The 27,980-nt window shown below is 45.7% G+C and overlaps 1 protein-coding gene across 8 annotated transcripts in view; it reads left to right on the top strand.

Moving 5' to 3' along the window:
* PTPRT (protein tyrosine phosphatase receptor type T) overlaps positions 1-27,980 on the top strand; it is a 1,095,010-nt gene that overhangs the window by 1,000,782 nt on the left and 66,248 nt on the right. For 5 of the 8 annotated variants that reach the window (XM_059896616.1, XM_059896620.1, XM_059896618.1 and 2 more), the window contains 2 exons: positions 6,535-6,725; positions 25,048-25,135. In XM_059896616.1, the coding sequence (XP_059752599.1) occupies positions 6,535-6,725; positions 25,048-25,135 (279 nt within the window). The remainder of the gene's footprint in view (positions 1-6,534; positions 6,726-25,047; positions 25,136-27,980) is intronic. The other 3 variants (XM_059896617.1, XM_059896621.1, XM_059896623.1) reach the window with 1 other exon arrangement.

Below are 27,980 nucleotides of genomic sequence, written 5' to 3' on the forward strand. Positions count from 1 at the left end.
TCTTCCACCATCCTTCCATGTCATGTGAGAACTGTGGAAGAAGGAATTCACACTCTCTCCACAAAGAGAAAGATTGATTTCTTTATCAGGAGGAGCAAATGAATCCAGAAGCACTTTCCTATGACTGTTCCCATCACAAATTTTTTCTAATACTGAATCCGAGTTCTGGGGTACAAAGGTGTTTATCCACCCTCTTTTGTCTTAGCCAATGAAAGGGACGGAGGAAGAGAAAGGGCTTGGAGATGCCCCATCCCCGTATTTGCTTGCTAGAGCCTTTGATTCTCTGAGCCCAGGAAAGAAAATGGGAAAAGATGAAGCATTTCTTTTCTGTCCTTCAAGCCAGTGTTACCTTAAGTAACGAAGTATAACCATGTCAATTGTCCATTGTATAATGTCCATTTCAGCTCCGTAGAATGTGGCACTGTGGGATGACATTCTACTTAACTATTAGTTTTACAAGTCCAACTCTGTGGAGTTGGTCAGATTTAAGACAGGGAGAGAAGGTAATTCCATCTGTCATTACACTGAGTAAGAGCACATTCCTGAGGGGATATGAGATGGGGGTATGTGAATCTACTCCTTCTCAAAGGTCACAAGTCTGTATACACCTATCTTAGTTTAAGTCAAAACTAGCATATCATGCCCATGATTTTATATTTCAGTAAAGCAATGGTTGAAAAAAAATTTTTTTTTAAACATCTTTATTGAAGTATAATTGCTTCACAATGATGTGTTAGTTTCTGCTTTATAACAAAGTGAATCAGCTACACATATACACACGTTCCCATATCTCCTCCCTCCCGCATCTCCCTCCCTCCCACCCTCCCCATCCCACCCCCCCAGGCGGTCACAAAGCACCGAGCTGATCTCCCTGTGCTATGTGGCTGCTTCCCACTAGCTATCTATTTTACATTTGGTAGTGTATATATGTCCATGACACTCTCTCACCCTGTCACATCTCACCCCACCCCCTCCCCATATCCTCAAGTCCATTCTTTAGTAGGTCTGTGTCTTTATTCCCATCTTGCCATTAGGTTCTTCATGACCTTTTTTTTTTTTTTTTTTCTTAGATTCCATATATATGTGTTAGCATACTGTATTTGTTTTTCTCTTTCTGACTTACTTCACTCTGTATGACAGACTCTAACTCCATCCACCTCATTACAAATACCTCCATTTCATTTCTTTTTATGGCTGAGTAATATTCCATTGTATATATGTGCCACATCTTCTTTATCCATTCATCCGATGATAGACACTTAGGTTGCTTCCATGTCCTGGCTATTGTAAATAGAGCTGCAATGAACATTTTGGTACATGACTCTTTTTGAATTATGGTTTTCTCAGGGTATATGCCCAGTAGTTGAAAATTGATTTAAAGAAAAACTTTGAAGACATGACTATATAGATATGCACTATTCAGTGCAGTAGCCACTGGTCACAGGTGGCTATTTATATTTAAATTAATTGAAATTAGGTTAAAGTAAAAATTCAATTCCTCAGTCACACCAGCCACATTTCAAGGCTTGACAGTCATAGGTGACTAGTGGCTACCATATTGAATGTGCAGATACAGAGCACTTCCATCATCATATGAAGTTCTGTTGGGCAGTGCTGTGCTAGAGCTGTCTTACACTAGATCAGTGTCTTTTAGAGTTCACTCTAGCTCTAAGGCAGCTCTCTTTAGAACTTGATTTGGCTCTGGATGTACACCCGCCCTGTCTAATACTATAGCCACTTACCATATGTGGTGTTAAGCACTGGAAATATGGCTGGTCTGAGTTGAAATGCTTTCTAAGTAAGATACACATTGGATTTCAAAGCCTGAGTATGAATAAAGAACGTCAAATATATCATTAATAATTTTATACCAACTCTACGTTGAAATATCATTTTGATGTATTGGGTTAAACAAAATTTCTTATTGCAATTAATTTCACTTGTTCCTTTTTACCTTATTTAATGTTGCTATAAGAAAATTTTAATTTACGTACGTGGTCCATGTTATATTTCCACTGGACCTCTTTACCCTCTGTGTTACTCCAGAATGCTCTCCCTTTCTCTGCCTCTTTCTCTAGATCTGTGCTTCCCAGTACAGTAACCATAAGCCACATGTGTACATTTAAACTTAAGTGAATTAAAATTAAGCAAAGTGTAAAATGCAGTTTGCCCATCACATTAGCCGCATCTCACACACTCAGTAGTCACATGTGTTCAGTGGCTACCATATTGCACAGCACAGATACAGAACATTTCCATCATTGTGGAGAGTTCTATTGGACAAGGCTGGTACAGGTTGTACACAGTGAAGGCAAAAACCACAGAAGTGGGGCGTGAACGCCTAAAGCTTGGGCGATGTTTGCACGGTGCCTAACTCTGCAGCACGTTACCCTCCCACCTCCTGGAGCCCATCCGTTCCACCTTTGTCAGACGTGTTTATGCACATCTTATCTCCTCTTCTCTCCTACAAGGGCCGTGGCAGCGTATCTCCCTCTGAACACACTTTCCTCCGCCCTCCTGTCTGTACTTATGTCTAACACTGTGCTTTGTACAATATAGGTACTCAGTAAATATTTGTTAACCGGCTGGAGTGGCAGTTCCTAGCAAGTGATTGGAAATATGTGGCTGTTGCTAGTGGGAGATCTCTAATGGCTTGGTAGCAGGGGGGATAAAAAAGAAAGAGAAGGTCAAAGCCAGGTTCCCAAGGAAGAAGGAAGAGAGAGAGAAAAGAGGAAATCAGAGGGTGGCAGAGAGACAGGAAAGAGGAAATCAGAAGGATGGTGGTGACCTGGCATCTCATACACGTCACCATAATCCCTCGGCTCGCCCTACCAGCCCTTCACGGGCAGCAGCAAGACACGCTGCGGGGGAATTCACAGCCTTAGACAACAGCTATAGAAAAGGTGCAGAAGAAATCCAAAATATTATTATGTGATAAATAAACATGTAAGGCCTATAAATGAGCAGTTGGATTGGCATGAAAATTAAGGGTCTGGTGAGGAGAAAAATGAAAAATGTTCTCTCCCTGGGCCAGCTGGTTTGAGTTAACATTTTATGAGCAGCATGTGGATTCCAGCACCCTTGTTGAATTAGCAGCAGAATCACACATTAGTTTTAAGGCTCCGTCTCGAAAAGGAACATCGTAACAATTTTTAATTGGGGCTGATAAAAATGTAGCATTACTTGTAGGTTCCTGAGAGAAGTGAGTTGTGAAATTGGGTTTTCATTAAACCTAATGATGGAAAATTAAGTATAGTGAGTCTGGTGAAATGGGGTGTGATAAAAGGCATCGCTTCTGCATTATCAGAGGTTAATAGGGAATAGGTGAAGTAAGCTACATTGGAAAAGGGAGTCCAACTAGTTGAATTAATAAACCTTGAAACTCCCTTGGTTCCGAGTCTTCATAGCGTCATTAGCACCCGCATTGACATTATTACAAATGTTACAGCAATACAAGTTGCTAAATTTCAGACGCGTTTGTTTTCCATTCCAGTGTTGGTTTTGCTGACACCAAGTTTACAGTCTGTCTAGCAATGTGTTTAGAGGAAAATATCCATATTGGTAGCTATTTGGTTTTGGAAACACTTGGCATCTCACAAAAATTGTCAGATGCTCTTTCCTAAGAAGCCTATCTCTGCCAGGCAGCTGGTCTCCCAGGCAGCCCAGGTCCCAGGCCCATGGGTCTCTGAAGATACCTGTCACCATATATGATAGTGGCTTAGGTGGGAGACACAGAGCTCCAGGCATTGACCCCGGTTCATCCTGTCCTGGGAATCGTGAAGTGCAGCATCTAGAGAAGCAAACTCAAGTGCTCCTTTTTTCTCCATCCCCATGAGTGATATTCACTGGAAGGAGGCCTCATATCCATGGCAGCTAGGACGCCTACAAGAAATAGCGTGAGTCTTTAAGGAGAAGGAGTCTTCTTAAAAAAAAAAAAAAAAAAAAAAAATCCTTCAATAGGGGCTTCCCTGGTGGCGCAGTGGTTGAGAATCTGCCTGCCAATGCAGGGGACACGGGTTCGATCCCTGGTCCGGGAGGATCCCACATGCCGCGGAGCAACTAAGCTCGTGTGCCACAACTACTGAGCCTGTGCTCTAGAGCCCGCGAGCCACAACTACTGAGCCCGCATGCCGCAACTACTGAAGCCCGCGCGCCTAGAGCCCGTGCTCCACAATGAGAGAAGCCACGGCAATGAGGAAGCCCGCGCACCGCAACGAAGAGTAGCCCCCGCTCGCTGCAACTAGAGAAAGCCCACGTGCAGCAACGAAGACCCAACACAGCCAAAAATAAATAAGTAAAATTTTTTAAAAATCCTTCAATAGTTTCCCACTGGCTTGGAGATTCTTAGACATTCACACCTGTCTAGGCTGACCTCACACCATCTCTCACAGCTTTACCCCCATCGTATTTCCACCCTCTACCTCCACTCTGTCTTATCTTCCTTGCTCTTACCTGGATGTGCTTGGCTTTTCCAGCTTCTCTGCTCGTGCTTCCAGGGGTTCTTCCTGTCTGTCTACCCTACTAGACCATCCAGCCTTGAGGGTGAAACCTGTATTCTGTGCATTTCCAGTGTCTACCAGAGTCCCTGGAACAGAGTGGGGTCTCAGTAAATCTAACTCCTGATCACAAGGGTGTGATGGAGAAGGGAAGCTGTGCCCACATTTGCCAGCTCTATGTTTAAGCAACACCAGTGAAGATGTGTTACCTGTTACCTCAAATCCCAGGAGAAAAGTAAGCAGTATTTTTCTCATGTTTGTCAGAAAACTTGTGCTTACATCTCACCTAGGCCCTTCTTCCTGGTGCATAAACCTATATATTCTAGATCCTTCTGTTGGCAATCCTTTCCTTACTAGGAAGAATTTTGCTCATGCTGTCACATAGGAGGAAAGTTCACTTTTACATACAGAATCAATGTTTGGTGGATTATTGCGACAGAGAGAAACAAGCTGAAAGATACGTGGATTTTGAAAAGACGAGTTGCAGAAAATGAGGAATGTATGCTAAAACTCCCAGGGAATGAGTGTGGCATAGGCCCCGTGGGGTCTGCCTTGGTACCTTGCAGTGCCTGAAAACATCTGGGTGAGACACATCAAATCTGGCAGTTCTCATCTTATGCATGCCACAAACAGGAGGGTCTAGAGCATAGACTGTCCATGTCTTTGGGAGGAGGCTGGGGAGACCAAGCCTGAATGGTTCTGGATAAGACGAACTGGCCTTGAAAGATTGACAGTGTATGGCTGGCAGGGAGTTCATAGGGTAAGAAAGTGGTTTTACTGGTCTAAGGGGAGCAGAGGAATTCAAATTTCAACCTAAGCAGGCATCAGTTTTAAATGTATTTATTTATTGATTGATTGATTGCTATGTTGGGTCTTCGTTTCTGTGCGAGGGCTTTCTCCAGTTGCGGTGAGCGGGGGCCACTCTTCATTGCGGTGCGCGGGCCTCTCACTATCGCGGCCTCTCTTGTTGCGGAGCACAGGCTCCAGACGCGCAGGCTCAGTAGTTGTGGCTCACGGGCCTAGTTGCTCCGCGGCATGTGGGATCTTCCCAGACCAGGGCTCGAACCCGTGTCCCCTGCATTAGCAGGCAGATTCTCAACCACTGCACCACCAGGGAAGCCCCAGGTATCAGTTTTGAGGGTGGCCCAACCAGTAGGGAGCAGTTAACGCAATTCAGTGTGTCTAAAGATTATTATCAGGCGAGATTATAGATCTGAAACCAAGGATAGATGTATGAAGGCGATGAGGCGTAGGACCCAGGCCTGGGAGAAGGAGCTCTCGGGACTGAAGGAGGAGGCTCCTACCTGCAAGGTAGGTCCAGCATCACTCCTGGATTAAGAGTGTTAAATTCTGGGGAAACTAGACAGTAGGCAGAAGGTGATCATTGTTGCAGAGCCCATAGCTGGAGAGCAGCTGAGAGGGTCAGGGTCCCTGCTATCTACTGCGGATCCAAGACTGGCTCCAGTTCTTCCCAGTGTATGACCCAAAGGAAACAAACTAGTAGAGAAACCCGGTCACACGGGGATGCAGGCAGATGGACCAGAGGCAGACACATGGCTCTGGCCTCCAGGGACCTGAGGCTCTCCTCACCTGCAGGCAGGCACCAGAGACGATTCCAGGTATTCTGCTTCCTCACCAGGAGGGTGTTCCTTGTATCCATCCTGCCTGGCTTCTCACTGGTTCTGGGATTGGCCTGGATTTGCCGAGACCACCCTGACAAGCCTGAAGGAAGGACAGAAACAGGCAGGAGATGACAGCCAACCTGGAGCCTTGTCTTTACTCCATCAAGATGCACCCTTGAAACAGAAACGAACCAAGGGTTATTGTGTCACTGGTTTGTTTGTTGTTTTAATGTTTAAATCTACTGCCACAGCCATGCCAGGGAAACCGTGTTTCTTTATTCTTTCTGCAGTTCCCTGATCAGCTGAGTCCTGAGTTAGTTCCCTCTGCCCTCCTGAGGTCAACCTGGGGGAGGCACAGAGGACAGAGGACAAAACTCCTATAGGTGATGGTCTGTTCTCCCTCCTTCTCTTTGAAGCAGGTGGCAGCCGTGGGGAGCTCTCCCAGCCCACCCTCACGATCCAGACTCACCCCTACCGGGCCTGCGACCCCGTGGAGATGAGCTATGCCCGGGACCAGTTCCAGCCCGCCATCCGGGTGGCTGACCTGCTCCAGCACATCACTCAGATGAAGAGAGGCCAGGGCTACGGGTTCAAGGAGGAATATGAGGTAAGAGACCAGCCTGCGGGAAACTCCCTGATGGGCACAGAGGCTTCGTGGGTACTAAAGCTACTCAAAGTATGGTCCCTGGACCAGCAGCATCAACACCACCTGGGAGCCTGCTGGAAATGCACAATCTCAGGCCCACCCAGACCTACCGCATCAGTTTGGAGTCACACCTTCCTTCAATGGGAAGATATCGATAGAATGGCTCCGCCCCCATCCCACATGTTGTAGAAAAGCCAGCAGATCACCCCTGCCAGTGATTTTCAGCAGGCCTGCTTGCTCCTGGTCACCTCTTGCGTCATTGTCATGCTTCTGTTGTGTTTTCAACACCCCCAAGTCAATATCGCATCTGGCGACTCCTGTCCTCCGTCTCTCTCCCTACCTGCTCCGCACCCCTGCCTTGGACATCCGTTACCTTCCTCCCCAGCGAGTCTCTAATGCCAAGGATTTGTGAGTAGCAGTTGTTGCTAAGGTTTAGGGTATCACAGAAGGATTGCAGCCGAGTACAGGAAGCACCTGAATACAAGTCCTCCTGAGGTGAGGCTCTGGTCACCAGACAGGTCTCTGTCCACTTCCTTTCCCAAAAGTTCCTTTTAGTGTCCTAAAATTTTCCTCTTTTTTTCCTCCTCCTTTTCATAGCAGCCAAGAAAAGAACTCCACTCCCTCTACTTTATTATGCAGAACAATTTAGCTATCTTTATCTCACTCCTTTTGTTTCACTCCTTGCCCTTTAGGCCTCACCTTTTACAAACAAAAGGTAGAAGGAAAAACTCATTAAGATGTTCTCCTGCACTAAAGAGCATCTGACCCCCAAGAGGAATTTTGCATCCCTCCTGAGCCTGTCGGAATCCAGCTGCAGGCAGCTTTGGAACCAAGCATCTCTTTCTTCTCTTTTCCTTTCCTCTCTCTACCTCTCCTCCATCCTTCCCAAAATATCTTTTGAGCATTTACTGCGTGCCAGGCTCTTGAGTTATTTGCACTAGGTTTTGTTGTTGCGGTGGTGGTGGTGGTGGTGGTGGTGTTTTTTTTTCTCACATGCATCATGTGGCCCAGATATGCTAGGTTCAGTTTCACTGTGTGCAGTGAAAATGCATTGACTCAGATGCTACACATTTGGAATTCTTGATACTGCAGACTAAGTTTATCTCTCAGACTATATTCTGAGAAAGAGCTTACAAAGCAATATTTCAGAAGTTGTGTGAGGTCATGAAATTGTGCTAAATTTGGGGGTAGGGGGTGTCCAGACATCCAGATTCCAATACAACAAACTGCGTGGCCTATCGTTTTGCTACCTGAGTTTTAAAGTTCTTTATTAGTTGAATGAAGAGTTTGGATAGGTGATTACTGAGGGCCTGTCTGGTCCTAAAACTTTATGAGAGTATAAAACATGGTAGCAAGGAGAACATTTGACACAGTTATGCAAACAAAAACGTTTATGTCAATGGACATGAGTAATTACCAGCTCAGGAGAACCAGCAGTTAATTTCTTTTGTTTTGGTTTGGTTTTTATGTTTTAACATCTTTATTGGAGTGTAATTGCTTTACAATGGTGTGTTAGTTTCTGCTGTACAACAAAGTGAATCAGCTATATGTATACATATATCCCCATATCCCCTCCCTCTTGCCTCTCCCTCCCACCCTCCCTATCCCACCCCTCTAGGTGGTCACAAAGCACCGAGCTGATCTCCCTGTGCCATGCAGCTGCTTCCCACTAGCTATCTATTTTACATTTGGTAGTGTATATATGTCCATGCCACTCTCTCACTTCATCCCAGCTTATCCTTCCCCCTCCCCATGTCCTCAAGTCCATTCTCTACGTCTGTGTCTTTATACCTGTCCCCAGCAGTTAATTTCAAATATGATCTAAGTAAAATAGTATTTTTCATATACTCAACCTATAAATTTTGGGAGGATACTGGGATAAGAGTTGCAGGTGATGGTCTCATCACCTCACATCCCTGGGCCTTATTTCCTAGGAGGTTGGTTAAATGATCCTGATCTCAGGGGGCCGTGGGGTCCAGCGGCTGGACCTCAGTCCTTGTCTTCTTTGAAAAAAGAATTCAGCAATGAGACAGAGATTATGAAGCAGATAAAATGTTTATTAGAAGCAAAGTACGTGTGGAAGAACACACAGGCAGACTCAGAGTGAGTCGCACCCAGTAGGGGTGGCTAAAATTGCTTATATGAGGGCAGTTTTCCAGGTTGCCTCTGGCCAGTCATCTTGCTCGTGCCCATATTTGGCCTGACTCAGGGCCCTGCCCAATGTGCACGCACATCTTTCAGCCGAGATGAATTCTAGCGTGGGGTTTCTGGGAGGTTGGCAGGACATATTATGGGCTGGTACCCCCTCTCACCTTTGACCCCTGAGGATCTTTTCTGCACATGTGTGGTCTAGGATGTCTCCTTGACCACAGGAATGAGAAAAACGTGCTCGCCTTATCTTTTACTCAAGCAGGGCTCTGCTCCTGTCATTATCTTTATTTCGAAGTGTCTACAGGAGACTGTTTGCAGCTGCTCAGCCTGGGGCCCATCTCTCTCCTGCCTCAATCCCAACCCCTTAAAGTATGGGGGCGGGGGCATGTGTGTGTGCTCACACTCACTTGTGTAGATCTGTGTAGTGAGTGAATGTCAGGAGAGGGTGTGTTGTTTGTAAAGTCGTATTCAATATCATGAAGGTTTAATAAGTCATTAGTCATAATATTTAATTTGTTTTAAAGTTTCAAATAGCATTAAGGGACATATGTGGCTTATCAGAAAGGGGGCCAAGTAGTCAAAGCCTGAGAAACACTGTTCTAAGAACTTGCAATCTAAAATTTGAAAACAGAAATACAAATATATTTGACGACTTTGGTGCATCTCCTTCCACAATGATATCTTTTAAAAGTATCCATCCTTCTGTGGTGGGATTTGGATTGATTTTTTTTTTTTCATTTATTTGTTTGTGCCTTTTTACATTTTCCAAATTTTCTAGCATGGAAATGAACTGCTTTTATAATGAGAGAGAAAACAATAAATGTTGTTCCATCATTTGAACTTCAACCAGAAATATCATTAAGTAGACTAGACTTGCCCTCAGTTAGTTCAAATTATATTAATCAGTTAGCTTGAATGCTTAGCTTCTAGTTAACAGCATTTCCTGATTAACTGGAGGTTAATTGGAAAATGTTACTTCATAGGAGTCTTTCCACAATGTCTTTCCACTTCCTTAGCCTATAGCTGGATATTGCTTTGATCATCAAGCCTCCTGTGATGTCTGGAATCTACATACTGAGCAAAGAATCACAAATCTACTTGAAGACTGTTTCCTATTGTAGATATATGATTCCTGGGTCTTCAATCCTACTATCAAACGCACACGCTATGTGCTCTGTTTGTTGCCTGTCACTCCCCTACCCTGCTCATTTTTTTCATACAAATGAGTGGGTTTGACAAGTTGACATATAAGGGACCTCTCAGCTATAGCAAGCTGTGTCTTATAAAATTCACTTAAGTTTTACAATCACTTACAAATTTGCTCATTAAATATTTACTGAGTATTTACTGTTTCTAAGGACTGTTCGAGGTATTTGGGATACACCAGAGAACAAAAACGGACAAAGATCCATGCCCTTGTGAAGCTTGTGTTCTAGCAGAGGAAACCCAAAATAAACAATAGACTTAAAAATAAGGAAGTTATTATACAATAACTTACTTAATGTAATATGTTAGTAAATAATATGGTATGTTAGACAGTGAAAAACACTGTTTGCTGTGTTACAAACTACCCCAAATCTTAGTGACATTAAAACAACCAATTTCCTGTGCTCACTGATTCCGTGGATCAGGCATTTGGACAGGGTACAACAGGGATAGTCTGTCTCTATTCCATGATGTCTAAAGCCTTGACCGGGAATGCTCTAAGGCTTGGGACTGAAGATCTGAAAGTGTCTTCACTCAGATAGCTAACAACTGGGATCTCAGCTGGGATTGCCAGCTGGAACACCTACACTCAGCCTCTTCCGGTGGCCTGGGCTTCCTCACAGCATGGCTGCCTCGGGATCACTGAACTTCTTACATGGTGGCGCAGAGCTCCGCGGGTGAGCCCGCTAGCTAACGAGGTGGAAAGTGCGTCACCCCTTGTGACCTACAGTTGGACGCCACACAGCATCACTCCTACCACCTTGTATTGGTTATACGCAAACAATAACTGCCTACATTCTAGGGGAGGGGGATTATTAGACTCCACCTCTTGATGAAGGGGAGGTGTAGCTGCAAGATCCTAAGAGAGAATACGGAACAGGAGTATTGGAAAATATAATCTGTGGATAATACAGTCTTCCACAAGTAAGTACCACGGGAAATGAAAGAGAAGAGCAAGGATGGGAGATGGTATATTCCAGGGACATGAGGTGAAGGAGTTCCAGTATTCAACAGGCTGAAAGGGCAGTCTTTAATTAGAAGATGAGATTTGAGCAGAGGCATGCTGGAAAGTATCTGGAGGAAAAGAGTCAAGATCAAGGGAGTAATATATCTGGCATGTACAAGGAGGTCAAGCGTGGTGTGAGTCCAGTGAACAAGGAAGAAAAGTAATAGAAGGTGCAATTGGAGAAATAAAGGGGGCCTGACCATATAGTGCCTTATAAGCCATTATAGGGACTTTGGCTTTTACTCTGAATGAAATGGAAAGCCACTGCAGAGTTTTGAGAAGACAAGTGATAATTTTCTGACATTATTTTGAAAGATTGATTCTTGCTGCTCTGTGGAGAATAGACAAAGGGAGGAAAGGGTAAAAGCAGGGAAAGCAGTTGCGAGCCCACTGCAGTGACCCAGCAGAGAGACAGTGCTGACTCACCCAGGATGTGGCAGCGGGGGTGGAGAGAGGTGGCTGGATTCTGAATGTATTTTAAAGATAGAGCCAACAGGATTTTCTAACACATTACATGTGGCCTGGGAGAGAGAGAGAAAGAGAGGAATCAAGGGTAACTCCAAGGCTATTACCCAAGCCACTGGAAAGATGGAGCTGCCACCAGTGGAGATGGGAAGGCTGCAGGTGGAACAGACTTGGGGATAAGGAAGGAATGGGGAGTTTGATGTTGAACTAAGATGTCTATTGGATATCTTAGTGGAGATGGAAAGTAGGTAGCTGGATATATGAGTCTGGAATTTGGGAAAGAAGCCTGGACTGGGGAGAAAACTTCGGGAGCCATTGACACATAGCTGATATTAAAAACACAGAATTTCAACTGTGAGGTGTCAGAGCACTTTTCATAGACCAGGCATTGTACTGGACTCTAGAAACTGAGGCGACAAGATAAGAGTCCTTGCCTTCTGGGGAGCTTAGAGCTTATTCTTCGAGATGGGCATATAAACTAACTCACTATTTGGCAAAATGTCACAGTAGAGGTATCCCCAGAGTGCTATCAGAACCCTTGGAGGTGGGGTGCATGAAGCCTAGCCTGAGGATGGATAGCCAGTGGCTTTCTGGAAGACATAAAGCCTAAGCCAAAGCTTGAGAAATAGGAGGGAGCATAGAAGGAGATGGGACTGAAATGTTAGTAGGGGCAGCCATGGGGTGTGGGCAAGGGGATTTGGATTTTATTCCAGGAGCAATGGGGAGCCACTGAAGGCAGCAGGATTTTTTTTAAAGCTGGATTCGCATTTTAGATGCAACTGTTTGTCGTAGGTCAGAACAGGGAGATCAGAGGCAGGTAGGCGGCTGGGACAGTAATTCAAGGAAAATATGGGTTTGCCTGAACCTGGAGACTGGGCCCCGAGCTTAGACAAGCCCACACACATTCTTTCATGTCGAGCCATAAAATCAGCTTGCTCTCTTTAGCATGTAAACTTGAACCTCTCAATGTATATATTTTAAGTTCGGTGACTTGAAATAATGCATGAATGGTCCTGAATTGAGAGTCAAAATGCCTAGATTTAAGCCCTGTCTCTTTCATTAACTATCTGGGTGACCTTGAGCCAGTTACTCCCCCTCTCTGGGCCTCCATTTTCATATTTATGCAGTGGGCGTGAAGACATTGGTCAGAGTGATCCAAGGAGTGCTTCTGTCCATGATATATTGGGAGTCCCAGCGGGAACCAATTGTCCAGGCCAGCTGGATCTCCCATCCCACCTGTAGCTCCACTGGACCCCGCTCTCTGGGGCTACCACCCCCGTAGTTATGTCTCAAGTCCTAGCAACCGTGATTGACCAGGGACCTTGGGTTCCTAAGAACTCAAGGAGGCCTAAGGCAAATTAACTGCACTTCCCATACAGATCTGAGTCTTAGAGGCTTTCAATCTTCACTGCACATTAGAATAACCCAGTTTATAAAACACCAACAGCCCGGCCATCCTTCAGACCAATTAAATCAGAATCTCTGGAAGTGGGATCCAGGGATCAGTATCTCCTAAGCTCTCCAGATGACTCTAATGTACTTTCAAGGTTGAGACGCTGGTCTGAGGAGACCCGTGGAGTCCCCGGCACATGCCCTGCTTGTGCCCACAGACCCTTCCCCTCACCTGCTGTACTTGCTGCCAGTCACATCCGATGCCCATGGAGGCACGTGAGGACCCCGCAAATCTGCCCTGCTATTGGACCACAGTCACATTAGAGTCAAGGGGCTTCTTCACGTGATCCTGGACTGCAGAGTCTTCCCTCCTCCCCCTCCTACCTCCCCCAGCCCAAATTCCCCCACCTTCCCCAGTTACAAACCAAAAATCCTAAGCATGCCATCAAATGCTAACAGATGTTGGCTGGAGAGTGGGATTGTCTGTGAGTCCTAGAACGCCAGCCACTGTCATGGTCAGATGAGTATCAAGTTTGGGAAGGATGTGGGGCAATAGGGTGAGGTGACTTTGTGATGGAGAGAAGGAAGAGAAGCATGTTAATCCAGTCCAATCCAGGCAGCCTGTCATCCTAATGAATAGAACAAGCCCAGTAGGGAAACCAGAAGGTATTGGTTACTACAGCTCCATTAAGACTATTTAAGGCAACGAGGAACAGCTGTGAGGAATATGATGCAGCCTAATGAAGAGCAAACATTTGTTCATTTTCCAGCTCTGGGCAGACACGCCACGTGCATGGCTTGTGTGGGGTGAGGCCAGTGTTGCCATCTTTCTCTTAGTCATCTAAGTGATGGTGGGCAGGCAGCCTCCCGATAGAGTGTAACCAAGGAGATGGATGCTTCAGATCTCCCCAGGTGCCGTCTTCTCTGCTCAGAGCCACCTGAGCAGAGACAGAGTGGACCTCCAGCTTCTCCCACAATTTTTTTCTCCCCTCAGTTGGTAAAAGAGTCCCAGAACATGCCACTGCAGGTGATCTCTGAGAGATTCTGGTCCAGCTTCTCAATTTGCAGATGAGTGATTCTTGGGTAGGGGCATGGGGAATTAGTGGCAGAAGCCCAAATCGTGAAAGGGAAAACCATGGTTGTTCTCCAACTCTGGAAACTCATAATGACCAAAATAGAAAGACTTGACTCTCTGCCTGCTCATCTCATTCCACTCACCATGGATTAAAATAAGGAGAAACTGGGCCTTTTCCAGAGGTGGCCAAAAGACATCAGGAACCATGTGGTTTCAGACTTGGAAGTTTTCCTAGCAAGAAAGAGCTCATGTACAAGAGACTATTAACGGAGTCCTTTCCTTTGAGCTTATTTTTATTTTTCCACTTAGTATTCTGTTTGTAACCCAGCAAGCAATAGTCTCTGTTTAACTGGAATCCTCCCCAACCAAGTGAGCAATTTTCAGGTGGTACCATAGAAAAGTGTCTCAAGTGAGAGTCAGGACGTGGTTCTCAATCTGCTACTGATATGCTGGGTGGACTTGGACAAGACTCTTCCATCTCTGGGTCCATGTTTCATCTTCTGTGACATGTTTGACTACATAGCATGGACTCCTGAAGGCTGATAATATATGCTGGTACTTCATTTGGCCAGAAACACTTACTGAGTACCTTACACTGTGTAGGTTACTGGAAATAGTTAGAAAGATACAGAAAGAAAATAAAGACCCTACTTTGAAGGAAGCTCATGGTCTTACCACACCATGTAATCATATAACAGAACTCTAGTTAACATGCTTTGTAGACCCATGAGAAAGGGCAGTCCAGGGTGAATGCAGGTTTTTGTTGTTGTTTATTTTTGCTTTTTGTCAGTTATTACTGCCAGGATCGATCAGAAGCTTTCTAAAAGATGAGGCACTGAGCTGAAGAAAAGTAGGAGGCTGGGTAGAGGAAAAGCATGTGTGACAGAGTGAAACAGAGGTTTAGGGGCTCAGAAACATAAGAGAGTTGAAATGTTGCAAGCCAGCTCTTAGACAGGAAACAAAGATGCCTGTCTATGAAAAAAGAAAAATCGAAATGAAACTAGTTGGGGAGATAAATAGGAAGTTTTCACAGTTTTCCTGAACAGAATTAACAAGGTAAATCATGGCCTTTGACAGTCCACCCCTTAACTCTAGCTGACTTCAAGTTTAGGGGAGAGCTGTTGACCCAGAGGCACCCTCCCAGAAGCTCATGCATGCAGATGGAGAAAATGTGTGGACAGGACCAGAATTCTGTAGCCTGGAATGGGATGCAGGGGTCCCCCAGGTCATAGGCTCAGAGATGGGAGGAATAGATGTACCCTAGTATGAGCTTTCCCATCAAACTATAGGCCTCTTGGAAGTAAGGCCAGCGTCTTACTCACCTCTCTTCTCTGAAGCATGTGGAAAATAGTATACTAAATATTAATTTAATTGATTTGTAGAGTACTGGTGAAAAACTTTATGGTTAAGAATAGTCCCATCAACGAAGTGAGAGAGTGGCATGGACATATATACACTACCAAATGTAAAATAGATAGCTAGTGGGAAGCAGCCGCATAGCACAGGGAGATCAGCTCGGTGCTTTGTGACCATCTAGAGGGGTGGGATAGGGAGGGTGGGAGGGAGGGAGACACAAGAGGGAGGGGATATGGGGATATATGTATACGTATAACTGATTCACTTTGTGATACAGCAGAAACTAACACACCATTGTAAAGCAATTATACTCCAATAAAGTTGTTTAAAAATAATAATAAAATAAAAAGAATAGTCCCATCCTTTCTAAATGTAATAGTTTGCATCTACCAACCCTAACCTCCAGGTCCATCCCTCTCCCTCCCCCCTCCCCCTTGGCAACCACAGGTGTGTTCTGTAGGTCTGTGAGTCTGCTTCTGTTTTGTAGATAGGTTCATTTGTGCCGTATTTTAGACTCTGAGTCACTTTGCTGTACCAGAGAGATTGGTACAATTTGTAAATCAACTATACTTCAATTTAAAAAAAACGAAAAAAAAAAAATAGTGCCATCCAGAAATTTAAAAGGCAGTATTTCTTAAAGAAAGACACTGACACAGAAAGACCCTCACATCGTGGGCTGTCTCTATAGGTGCATAGAGTGTCTTCAGAGTGAGTCTTCCCCAGGAATTTGCTGTTTCCAATCACCTTCCTGCCTAAAACAGTGGTTCTTAAACTGTGTTATGTGTCAGAACCACCTGGAGTTAGTAAAGAACGTTGAGACACAGGCTCATGGATGCAGGACAGGGCCCAGGGCTCTGCATTCTACCAAATTCTCTAGAAAATCTGGATCCCTACCAAAGTTTGAGAACAGCTGACCTAAACTTTGTCATTTAAAAGAGATCTCGTAGCTTTCAGTGGGGCCTTTTAAAGGGTGCTTTGCGGCTCTATATGCAGATAGACACTCAACTATTCTGCTTGTTCCAAACTCCTGTCACAGACAAATACCCCCATCTTGCCGCCCTCCGATTTTTGACTCAACATCCCCAGCAGAACTCATAAATTACCATCTACTTAGTGACATGGCACACAATAATATTTGCTCTCCTGATGCCACTCTGAGTAGATGTCATTAGTCATTCTCTCCTGCCTTCTCTGTCCACATTTATAATCCCTAAGGCGTGTGCTTTTCAGCAGAGACGGAGGCATTTGTTGAAAGCATGGTCTCTGCCAGGTTCACCGCTAACTCATACAGCACCTTAGAGTGAAATAGCAAAAGGTACACCTGTCTCAAGATACTTGACTTTATCACCTTGCAGAAGATGTTCATAATATATACAGAAATCTGTCATGCCTACCAGATGAATGGTGCTCCCTTAGATTTGGTGCTCTTGTGTTGTGCACAACCTGTACAGCCATCCATGGTAGCCCTTGCCATCCAGCAAGTGTATGACCAGTGTAGCCATGGTCTTCAGTAAACATGGGTATTTACTGAGCTTATGGACCTCAGTTGAGACCAGACCTTAGGCTTCCAACCGCCCATAAAACTCCTTCTCACTCCCTTAACACTGTGTCTTACCTGTGACCAGGTTGTCCCAGTTTTCCCAGGATGGTCCCAGTTTTAAATGAAAGTTCTACATCCCGGGAACCCCTTTGGTCTGAGGCAAACCAGGAAGGATGGTGCAAGGAGCCCCCCTCTTTTGTCTTGTGACAATAATCTGGATGCTTCTGCTCAATAGGAGTCAGAGAATGAATTCTGGGGGTGAAACAAGGGGGCTGGATAGCATATCCTTGGGATGGAAGAGTCTGAACACCTGCCATGTGCCAGGCATTGGGTTAGGTGCCTACAGGCATTGTCTCAGGTAATCACTAATCATCACAAAACTCCGTGGGGTGTATTTTTTTCATTTTTAAATTTATATGCTGCAAAATTTATTTGGGGGTTGCAGGGTATACAATTCTATGAGTTTTAACATGCATAGAGTCACATAAACACCAAAACAACCAGGGTACATAAGAGTTCCATTGGCAAAAGAATTCCCCATGCTGCCCCTGTGTAGTCAAATCTTTCCCCCACACCTAACCTGAAGGGTGTATTATTGACTTAATTTTCAAAGAAGTTAATTGAGACTTGGAGTGGTAAAATGATTTTCAGTAAAAATATCCAAACACTCTGGTCTGTCTCCCTTTTGCAAAGCCCTGCCTTTTCCCTCTCAAATGCACGGCAAGAGATGTTTCTTGACGAGAGAGATGTGTGAAAGACCCAGGTAAAATGGCTCCTCCTTTGTGAAGACTCTCTGGGATCTTCCCTGCATCAGGAGAGTGCAGTGGTGGGTGGGGTCACGGGGAAATCCTGGCAGGCCAGACTGATCACGGAGGAAGCAGGCCCTCGGCTGCTGTGCCCTGAAGCATCAGCCAGGAACTGCCTGGTCAGCATTCCCTGGACCTGATTTTGCTACACCCCAGGGCATATCATATCCAGTTATCTCCAGGGATACAGTCAATCCAAAGGGAGTGAGGAGGGCCTCATAGCCGACAGAATCTGCTGAGGTTAGTGGGTGAACAGGTAAAGGAAACGGAGCAGGATACGCTCAGCCATGGATTGGAGGAGAGCTACCCTTGGAAACTCTGTGTTCTGATGTCTCACTATCTAGGGCCTAACTCAAGGAGGCTTAGGTACAGAGAAGAGTGTCCAAAGAAGGATGGCAAGCTTCAGAAAGGACTTTCATATCTCAGTAGGGCCAAACCAACAGGTAGGAAGAGGAATCAGCCAAGCAGACATCAGGGCCAATTCTCAGTTCTAACAAGAAATTGAAGTATTTAGGGGGGAAACCGGGGTAGGTTGCAGAGTCCTGTGACTCAGCATAGCAGATCAGAAGAAGCCTGTGACTTGTGGTCAGGTGATCTGAGCTCCCCCTGGCTCCAGGACCTCAGCTCCATGACTGGGAGGGATGGTTGGTGGGTGGGTAGGTGGAATGCCTACCAACCATAAGAAGAGTTGGTCTGGGACAGGTACCAGATGATAATCTTACCCTAAAGTCTGTGAAGCCCGTCAAGAAGGATAAAGGGAGGGTTTAAGAGACAAGTGCTCTTAGCCACTTGTCACGATGCTGGTACTGGCCTCGCCTCCTCATTTTTAAAAATGTCCAAAGCATCCCCATTGACTTAAAATAAAACTCTCATTCTTGGCCGTGGTCCACAAGACCTCACCTGAGCACCACACCTTCCCCATCCACGTGATGTGTCACTTATATTCTCTCAGCTCTGTAGAGCCTCCCTTCAAGTTCTAGAACACTCCAAGCTCATTCCATCTCAGGGCCTCCACACCCATCGTCATCCTGGAACATTCTTCCCCCAGCTCTTGCCATAGCTGGCTTCTGCTCATCATCTGTTTTTCAGCTCCAAGGTGTCAACAGGAGACCAGTAGAAATACACCTGGAGTTGAATAAGCTGGATTTAGGAACTGTGGGAAATCTCAGGAAGAGGGTGTCAGACAGGACTCGTAGGATGTGATCTGTGTTAGGTGATTTGGGGCTTTGTTCTGGATTAGACACCAATAGGAAGTGGGAGGATTGGGTACCTTAATAAATCTTAACTATTAGAAGGGGGCACAGGCTCGAGGCTACAGCTGAAATCGGCAAAGGAGCAGCATCGCTCACGTGAGCCAGGATAGGGGGTGGGTTGTTGGTTGTTTTTTGGGTTGTTTTTGGCTTGGGCAGTATTCCTGTTTGTGTTTGGATATGACTACAGAGTGGTCTAGTTTTAGCCTCGCTCCATCCTGGTCTCAGAGGAGCTTTGTCTGGTGTTGGCATTCTGTGAAATTGTTTTAAGTTCAACAGGAAAACACCAAGGTCCAGCTGGGAGTGCCAAGCCAGCTCCTGGAAGTCAGGGGCTGCACTTTTCCTTCTCAAATGCCACCTTTTCGAAGAGTTCTGCCCAAGCCACCCGACCTAAAGTGGTGCCTTGTCCAGAGTCACTGTCTATCCCAGGACTTTGTTTGTTGCCTTCGTAGCACTTGTTTTAAACAATAATTATCTTGTTTATTGTTTGCACCTTCCCACAACTAGGACATAAAGTCCACGAGATCTTGTCTGCCGTGTTCATTGCTATTATTTCTAGGACCTAGCGTAGTCCTAGCACCCAGCTGGTCATTGGAAAAAGGAAGGAAAGAGAGAAGGAAGAAGGGACGGAGGGAAGAAGGGCTCACTTAATATGCATTCTTGGGTGAGTCATTTCATGTTTTCAGACCTCACTTTGCTGATCTGTAAAGTGAGGCAATAACATTCTCAAAAGATCCTTTCAGATCTGCCTTTTGAGGATTCTGTGAATACCACAGCTCAGACCTCCAGAGATGCAGACATCCCCCAATACACCTTTTAGGACTTAAAAAAAAAAAAAGTGAAAAATGACTGCCTTAGAAAAGCAACACTGTGGAAGAGTTGGAAACATTTCTACACTAAGAGAAGAGTGTAAAAATAGAGCTCAACATTCTAAGGAGAAGAGAATGAGAAAAGGAAAGCGGAGATTGATAATGGATGAATATAATGAGATGGCAATTTTGGTTTCAGAAGAATGTGATTAGCTCCTAATGACTGCCACCATTCCCTGGTCAATCTACTGTAACTAGCCACTAATGCAAAAATAATCCCCCTCGGCTGGCTCGCTTTGAAGACGGAGATGAGACTCCCTTTCATACTTTTACCCCCTCATATTTTTTTCCTTCCTGAGATTATCCCCTATTAGGTTGCAGCTCCCTAAAAATGGAAAGGGATGTGTGATCAAAGTCTGCAAACTAAGAGGTCATTACCACTCACTCCTGGGCGGCTGCATGAGGTGTTACCTCTCAGCCTTTGTCAACATCATCACAGCCCCCGGGGCCCACACATTGTCCTTCATCCCCCACCAGGGGGACACAGAGGCTCCCGAGACTGTGCCAGGAGCCTGCATGATCTCCCACAGAGACGTGCCACTCATCACAACTATCTAGGATTTTTCAAAGGATATCTTTGCACTGGGTTTATCCTGAAGAGCATGGCCTGGATGTTGAAAGGACTCCCAGACTGTGCCATTTCAGGACTCTGAGGGTGGACAGGGGCGTTCATTAAACTTCTGCAGTATCGTGGTGCAGGGGGTGCATGCATACTCTGGGGCCCCGTGGATCAGGGCAAAGGCGAAGTACATGGAGGCAGAGTAAACAAAGAAATGCCCAGAGGGTCTGTCCAAAAGTGAGGCAGGAAGCTTTATGGTGTAGTGAGCTCTCCATCACCAAGGGCATCCAGGTCTGATGGTATCCAATTAACAGATGTTAGGGATCAGCTTATCAGCTGCCTGGAAGGCCACTGTGGAAGGGAGCACAAACAAATTATTTTCAAGGCCACTTACACCTCTGAGATTCCTCTGTATGCACAGAAGCCATCTCACACACTATTTTTTTTTTCCATCTATCTATCCATTCATTTATTCAAAAGGGGTGATTCAAGCGCATACGAAATACAAAGCCAGTATTGGGTTATGAAGATACAGACATGAATAAGATGCTACCCTTTACCTGGAGTAGCCCATCGCCAGGTTGGAAGACAAGACATTCAAATTATCAGATGTAAAGGAGTCCAGCTAATAATAGAAGTGACTGACTAGCTGGGGATGCAGTGGGATAGTGGGAAAGTAAGCAAGGAAGGTTTCACAAAAGAGAAGATGCTTGAACTGGGTTTTGAAGGATATGTAGGAGTTTACCAGCCAGACTCAGGTGGAAGAGAATTTCAGGCAGAGGGAACACTGTGTATACAGTCAGTCTCAGAAGTCTGTAACACCTGAAATTGTCTGTGGCATTGTGTTTAGTTGCTAATCACTGAAATATTGTTTTAAGGGTAAGAAATGAGGCTGGAGGGGCATATGGGGTGAAATCATTAAGGACCTTGTATTAAAGAGTTTGGAATTTATACTGAAGTGACAATGGCAAGGGGAGTAACTGGGTCCTATTCACATATTAGATCTCTCTGATTATACAGGAGAATGGATTGGAGGGGACAAAACCAAAGCAAGAGGAGACCTGTGGGAAAGTATTTCTCCAGGTAAATTCACTATTTGCAAGAATCATGGCTGCACATTAGAATCACCTGGGGAGCTTTAAATATTACTGATGCCTGATTAGACTCTGATTTAATGGTCTGGGGTAGAGCCTGGGAGTTTTAAAGCTTCCCCAGACAATTCTAATGTTCAGCCATTACAAAACCTTAATCTAACTGTAACCTGAATCCTGGCACATAATGAGTAGCCAGCAGATCTTTTTGCCCAAAAAATGAGTATGAAAACATTCAGAGGGTGCTATTCTCGGTTTCATAGCACTTTAGGTGGATATTAGATGAATAGTGGCTTTTATTACAGAGGGTTTCAGGTAGAAATCCATCCCCAGAATATCAGCTTAAACATCAAGAAGTCTAATGCTACCACTGAGACAAGCACTTCCCACCCCTGCAGAGAACCAGGAGTATGTAGGCCTGGCAAGTTGCCTGAAAGAGCTGGAGCTACCTGGCTCGGGTGAGAGGATGAGGCCAAGGGCTGGAATCTGGGTTCTAAGAGTTCCATGCCAAAGCACGAACCATTTGTGGTCTACAGATGGTCTGCACTGGTGGCAAGAGGGATGCAGGGAGATGGTCAATTATAATGAGTAAGTACAGGATGAGGAGGAGAAAAAGGAGAGACAAGCCCTCCATTTGCAGAACGAGCACTCTTCTATCTCCATAGCACTTTTTCACACTCAGATTTAGGGCAGAGCCTAGAACCTGTTTTGCTTCTCCTCCGGGGTACCAGTCTAAGGGTTTCTGACACACAAAGAACAACATTCTGATCAAGTAATTGCCGGGAAGGCACTCTATTACCCCAGTCTAAAACCCTGGGCAAAACTAAGTTAGAGAACATGGCTTAGCCTAGGCAAGGACCTCTCACCCCATCTTCATTCAATCTGGTATGACTAGGTAGCAGAATGGGCACCCATTCTATCTACCCAACCACTGCACAGATGAGGGGCATTGTCATGCTTCTAGAATAAAAGTCAGCAAACTACAGCCACAGGCTAAATCCAGCCCAACACTTGTTTTTTGTAAATCAGTTTTTAGTGGAACACAGACATGCCCATGTGTTTGCATTGTGTCTAGGATTGTGTTCTCTCTACAACAGTGGAGTTGAGTGTGGGTAGTTGGAACAGAGACTGTGTGGCTTACCAAGCCCATGCTGCCTATTATCTGACCCACTACAGAAAAAGTTTGCCAACTCCTGCTCTAGAAGAGACATGGGAGATGTCTGGCTTGGAAGAGACATGGGAGACCGGAAGCAAGAAAGGGGGAATTATGCATGGTCTGGGCTTTGAATAGACGGTGGTCCTGCCTGCCCATAAAACATTGCCCACTGAATGGCTGAATTTCTGACCAATCAGGTTACAGACTTCTCCTTGCTTAGGATGTAGACCTGGTAAGAAATAGGCGGGCAAGGCTGGTGTATTAAGATGACTGGAAGATCCTCTCCCCTGCACTGCTGACAGGGAGCTATGTAGACTGAAGAAGAGGTAGCAAATTCAGTCTCAGAAGTAGTGCAGGGGCCACGAGCAGGGCATCCAGCGTGTTCTACCAGAGACAGGGTAGGGGCAGTAGTCAAAATGTGGTCTGACATTCATGCTTCTGCAGCTTTTCTAAAGCTGTTCCCACTCCCTGAAATGCCCATCTTCCTTCTCTGAGAGATCAGTGGCTGCACCCTCCCCAGTGTTTCCATAACACTTGGCTCATAACTCTGTTAAATCATGTCACATGGTTGTTTACTTGTCTGTCTTCTCTTAAACTGATGAGTCCCATCTCTTCCTTCCTTCTAACTCTGAACCTCTATGTCCAACTTCCTGCTCAGTATCTCAGCTTGAAAGTTGACTAGTCATCTCAAACATGTCTGCTGCTGCTGCTGTTTTTTTATTGTTTTGAACATGTTTAGAAGCAAGTGCTGTACACGGTTCTAAGTATTCAATACTTTATGTAACCAGAACACAACATTTAATTCGTGCTTCCCCAAACCTGTTTCTCCCCCATCTGTTTCTTCTCCATCTCAATGAAAGATGTGACTCTCCACTCAGTTCTTTAACCAGTCAGCCTTCATCCTTCTCTTTCCTTCATAGTCCACGTCTGTAGTAGATGTGTTGGTGCCCTGCCCACATCCCCTCCACACTCACTTTTCCCCTGTATGCCTACCCAATGCCCGCCTCCTGCAAGCACCTGTGACTTTTTGCCTGAGTACTTCCTTAAGACAAAAGAATATGCACACCTTGTCTACAGAGCATGACAGAAGTGCCAAGGGATTTCCTAAGAGTTGTCCTCAATCAGTGATAGATGGGAACTGGGGGATAAATACCCCAGCTCCCTTCTTCCGCCGGGAGAACAACTCTGAGCCATGAGGTGGGCCCATGGGATTAAGCCTCAGGTGCAGTGGTTATTTGTTCGTTGATGTACCCCTGTATTGGCGTTCTTCCCTTGATTGTCCGACTTTTCCCACTCTACCACCCATGAGCTCCTTAGGATTGCCTCCCAAACAAATCTCATACTAGAATCCTTGTTTCTGAGGCTGCTTCTGGGGGAAAACCAAAATCTGCAATATTCAACTGAACATCCTAAAAAGTAATCATTTCTCACCACATCCACTGCACCATCTTGGTCCAAGGTATCATCATCTCTTGGCAGGACTATTTTAACAACTTCCTAACTGATCTCCCTGCTTCCTCCCTGGGCCTCCTAGAGTCTCTATTCCATACATGAGCCAGAATGTGCTTTGTAAAACATAAATCAAATTAGCTAACTGCCCTGCTCAAAACGCTCGAATGGTTTCCTATCACACCTAGAATAATACCCAACTCGTTACCAATGACCACAATGCGTTATAAAGCCTGAACTCTCTCCCTGCTTCTCCAGATGCTTTTGTCACTGCTTTCCCCACCTCATCCTTGAACATGGTCATTCGGTTACCACCTTTGCATCCACTGTCCTCTCTGCCTGGAAAACACTTCCCACTTTTCTTGGCATGACTGGCTTTTTCACATCATGAAGGAATTAGCTTAAATGTTACCTTCTCAGAGAAGCCCTCCCAGACTGTGCAATCCAAAATAATTCTCATGCACGATCACTATACCTCTACCCTGCTTTATTTTCTTCACAGCATTTTACACTATTTAAAATTATATATGTTTGCTTGCTTGTTTGCTGCATCTCCCAGTCGACTGAAAGCTCAAGGAGGCTTTGTCTATTTCACTGTATCCCAAGTACCTAGAATAGCACCAGACACATATTAGGGATTCAAATATCCATCAAGTGAACGAATGAACAAATGCCTCCCCTACTGCACCAGATTTGAGCTCATGACACACAAAAGACATCAATAACATTTGAGTCCCTGAACAGGTGAATAAGCCAGGGAGGGAACAAGTCTGTGTTCTCCCCAGGCCCCATCCAAGAACACACAGTCTTTTGCACTGTGTGAGCCATCACAGTGGGTCTCGTTTTCCCCGTGGACACCCAGATAAAGCTCCTATCTCAAGCCATTCTAATCACTCTGTCCTTTTTTTCTAGGCCTTACCGGAGGGGCAGACAGCCTCGTGGGACACAGCCAAAGAGGATGAAAACCGCAACAAGAATCGATATGGCAACATCATATCCTGTAGGTGACCTTCTGGGAGGGCTCCAGGCTTTGGGAACACAGACGCAAAGTGGCTATCACTATTATTTACCTGGAATTTGTTACCAAATAATCCCTTGATGTTTCCAGATTTGGGTCCACATGCTAAGCGTGGAGCTCTGTCTCAGCCTCCCTGCCATCCCTGGCCTGGATAACAGAGCATGGCTGATCTCAGCCAGAGCGGGCAGGCAGGGAGCTGGATCCAGGCACAGTAGATGCAGGAAACCTCTGAAGCTTGGATCTTGCCCGCTCAAGAATTCTTCAGGTCGGGGAGGAAGCCCAGCCACAAGGGTATTCCCAGCAGGCCCCCTCTGCAAAAAACCCATCATGGCAGCATCTTGGGGTGGAGAGCAAGGTCCAGCCCATGAAGGAGGGGCTGAGAACACCTAGGTGAGAGATAATGCTATTCCAAGGAGGTAGAGTCCCAAGCAAGGATAGGTGCTCAGAAGGAGCCGGGAACTCTGGCCTGCACCTGAGGGTTTGGACCAGCTCAGGGCTCAAGGAAGCCCAAGGTTACCCTGTTCACACAGGAGGTAAAGTTTAGGGCATCACGACTCCTGCCAGACCCCACTGCTGGCTGGGGCAGGGCCCTACGGTGAGCGCCTGCCGCTCAGGGCCAATGTCGGCATGAGTGTTTGGTGGCCCTGAGCCTGCAGGAGAAAGCTTGTTTTGTGTGGAGCTAGGGGAGGCGTGGAAGAACATTGCCTTTTGCTCAGCAGTGAGCTCTAGCGTTCCTGGAAGCACCCCCTGGTGTGTGATTTGATGAAAGCAGTGGCACAGAGTAGTTCGGGCCCTCTGGAGTCAGACTGCCTGGGCTCCTATCCCAACTGTGGGGCCCTGGGCAGGTGACCTGACCTCTCTGAGCTTCAGTTTTCTCGCCTTTAAAGTGAGGAAAAGAATAAAGATAGGATGGTTGAAGAAAGGTTCGTAAAACCCTTGGCACAGTACCTGGCACCATTACTCATAGCCATGGAGTTACTTTCTCAGGGTCACTGATGAGCAGTGTGGATACACCATCCTCCGTATTTTAAGCAAAATTCACTGAATACCCGTGTGGGGATGTGGAATAAGCCAGGTTGGGGCAGGGAAGCATAATCAGATGTCTATTTTGGAAGGATCACCAGGGCAGCTTACTGGGAAGGTGGATTTGATTGAGAGAGGCTGGAGGCAGAGGGACCACTTAGGCTACTGTAAGAGTCCTAGCAAGGGACGAGGGGGCCTGAACAAGGGCAGTGACAGTACTTGTGCGGGACCCTGCATGATATTCAGTGCTGAGAGGAGAGGGAGAGAGAGACTGCCATAGAACTACACACCATACACAGTTCTCACACAAGTATGATCATTGCCAAATACTGGTGTGCACAGCCTTCTCTACACAACATAAATACAGAGGACAAACTTACCTCACACGAAATGCCAAGCACATACTCTGATTAGAACAGGAGTCAACAACAGCCCCTGTCTGCCACGGCACAGCCAACCTGGACCATTTGACGTCTCACCAGTTGGGTACGAAGCATCCCTTGGTCTCAGTTCTCAGAGTAACCCAGTTCAGCCAAAAAAAGAAAAAAAGAATCCTGAATAACAAATTATTTCTAGCACAGTTCAGTGTTTTGTTTTGTTTTCTTTAACTGTCTAGACATTGCCTAAGAAAAAGCTTAGAGGAAGAAAGCGTAAGATACAGGCAGCTTGTAAAGGAAAAAAGAGGCAGAAGTTTTAGCTTAGCTGTTTCCTGTGCTGATTTAGAAATCGGCTATGAATAGGAGAACTAATCAGAAAAACATTTATAATTTGTCCCTTGGAAGAGAGTAATGCAGGCAGCAAGATTTCTTTAAAAAAAAAAAAAAAGATTTCTTGCAAATGTAGTGTTGGAAAGATACATTCAAAGAGTCAGGAAATGTGTATGAAGACCTATGATGTGTGGGCCTCCTCTGAGCCCGGCCCTGTGCTGGGCACTGGGACACTCAGTCTCTGCTGCCAGGGAACTCGCATTCCAGGCACAGGTTCTGCTTGCTCTGACCGTCCTGTGCTTGAGCACCATCGTGTACTAGTGCCCTTAAATACCTGGTCACTTGTCTGTTCCCCATATCAGATGGTGAGTTCAGATGGGATCCACTAAATTATAGGCTGTTAAGACCTTGTGTACTCACTCTAAGCCTTAGTCTTCTCTCTGTAAAATGGGTATAATGATGCAATAGTATAATAGAAAAAATAAACAATTAGAGCACAGTAAAGAGACCCTGTCCCTTGAGAGACAAGGGCATCCAGGCCGGGCCAGGTATCTGGTCCAAAGCCTGAGGAGCCAAGGATGAAAGCCTTTGTATCTTTCTGGATGTCCCACTGCCCACCTTTTGCGCTCAGCATCCGTGCCCAAGCCATCATCAGATCTCACCTGGCCTCTGCCCACCTTCTTCCTGGTTGTTCCACATCTACTTTGGCCCCCAAATGTATCCTATCTGATCTCTAACAGAAGCCAGAGGGACCTCCTCAAAATATGAATTGAAACATGTCATTGTCCTACAGAAAACCCTTCAAATGGCTTCCTTCAGTGTTGAGCCCTTCTTTTCCAAAGGCCCTCAGCCCTCTCTCCGTCGCATTTCACGCTGTGTCCTCTCCACCACAGTCTCCTCGGTTAAGCCCCACCGGCCTTTCAGTACCTTGAACTTTACCCGCTCATCCGTGACACAGGGCCTTTGCACATTCTCTTCTCTCTATCAACATGCCCGTCCCTCCTCTCTTTGCTCTGCTAAGTTCTACTTATTCTTCAGATCTTAGCTCAGGTATCACTTCCTCAGGGAATTCTTCCTGACCATTATAATTTGGTCAA

Source organism: Balaenoptera ricei, chromosome 15 (assembly GCF_028023285.1).
Source record: "Balaenoptera ricei isolate mBalRic1 chromosome 15, mBalRic1.hap2, whole genome shotgun sequence".
NCBI classification, from domain to species: domain Eukaryota; kingdom Metazoa; phylum Chordata; class Mammalia; order Artiodactyla; family Balaenopteridae; genus Balaenoptera; species Balaenoptera ricei.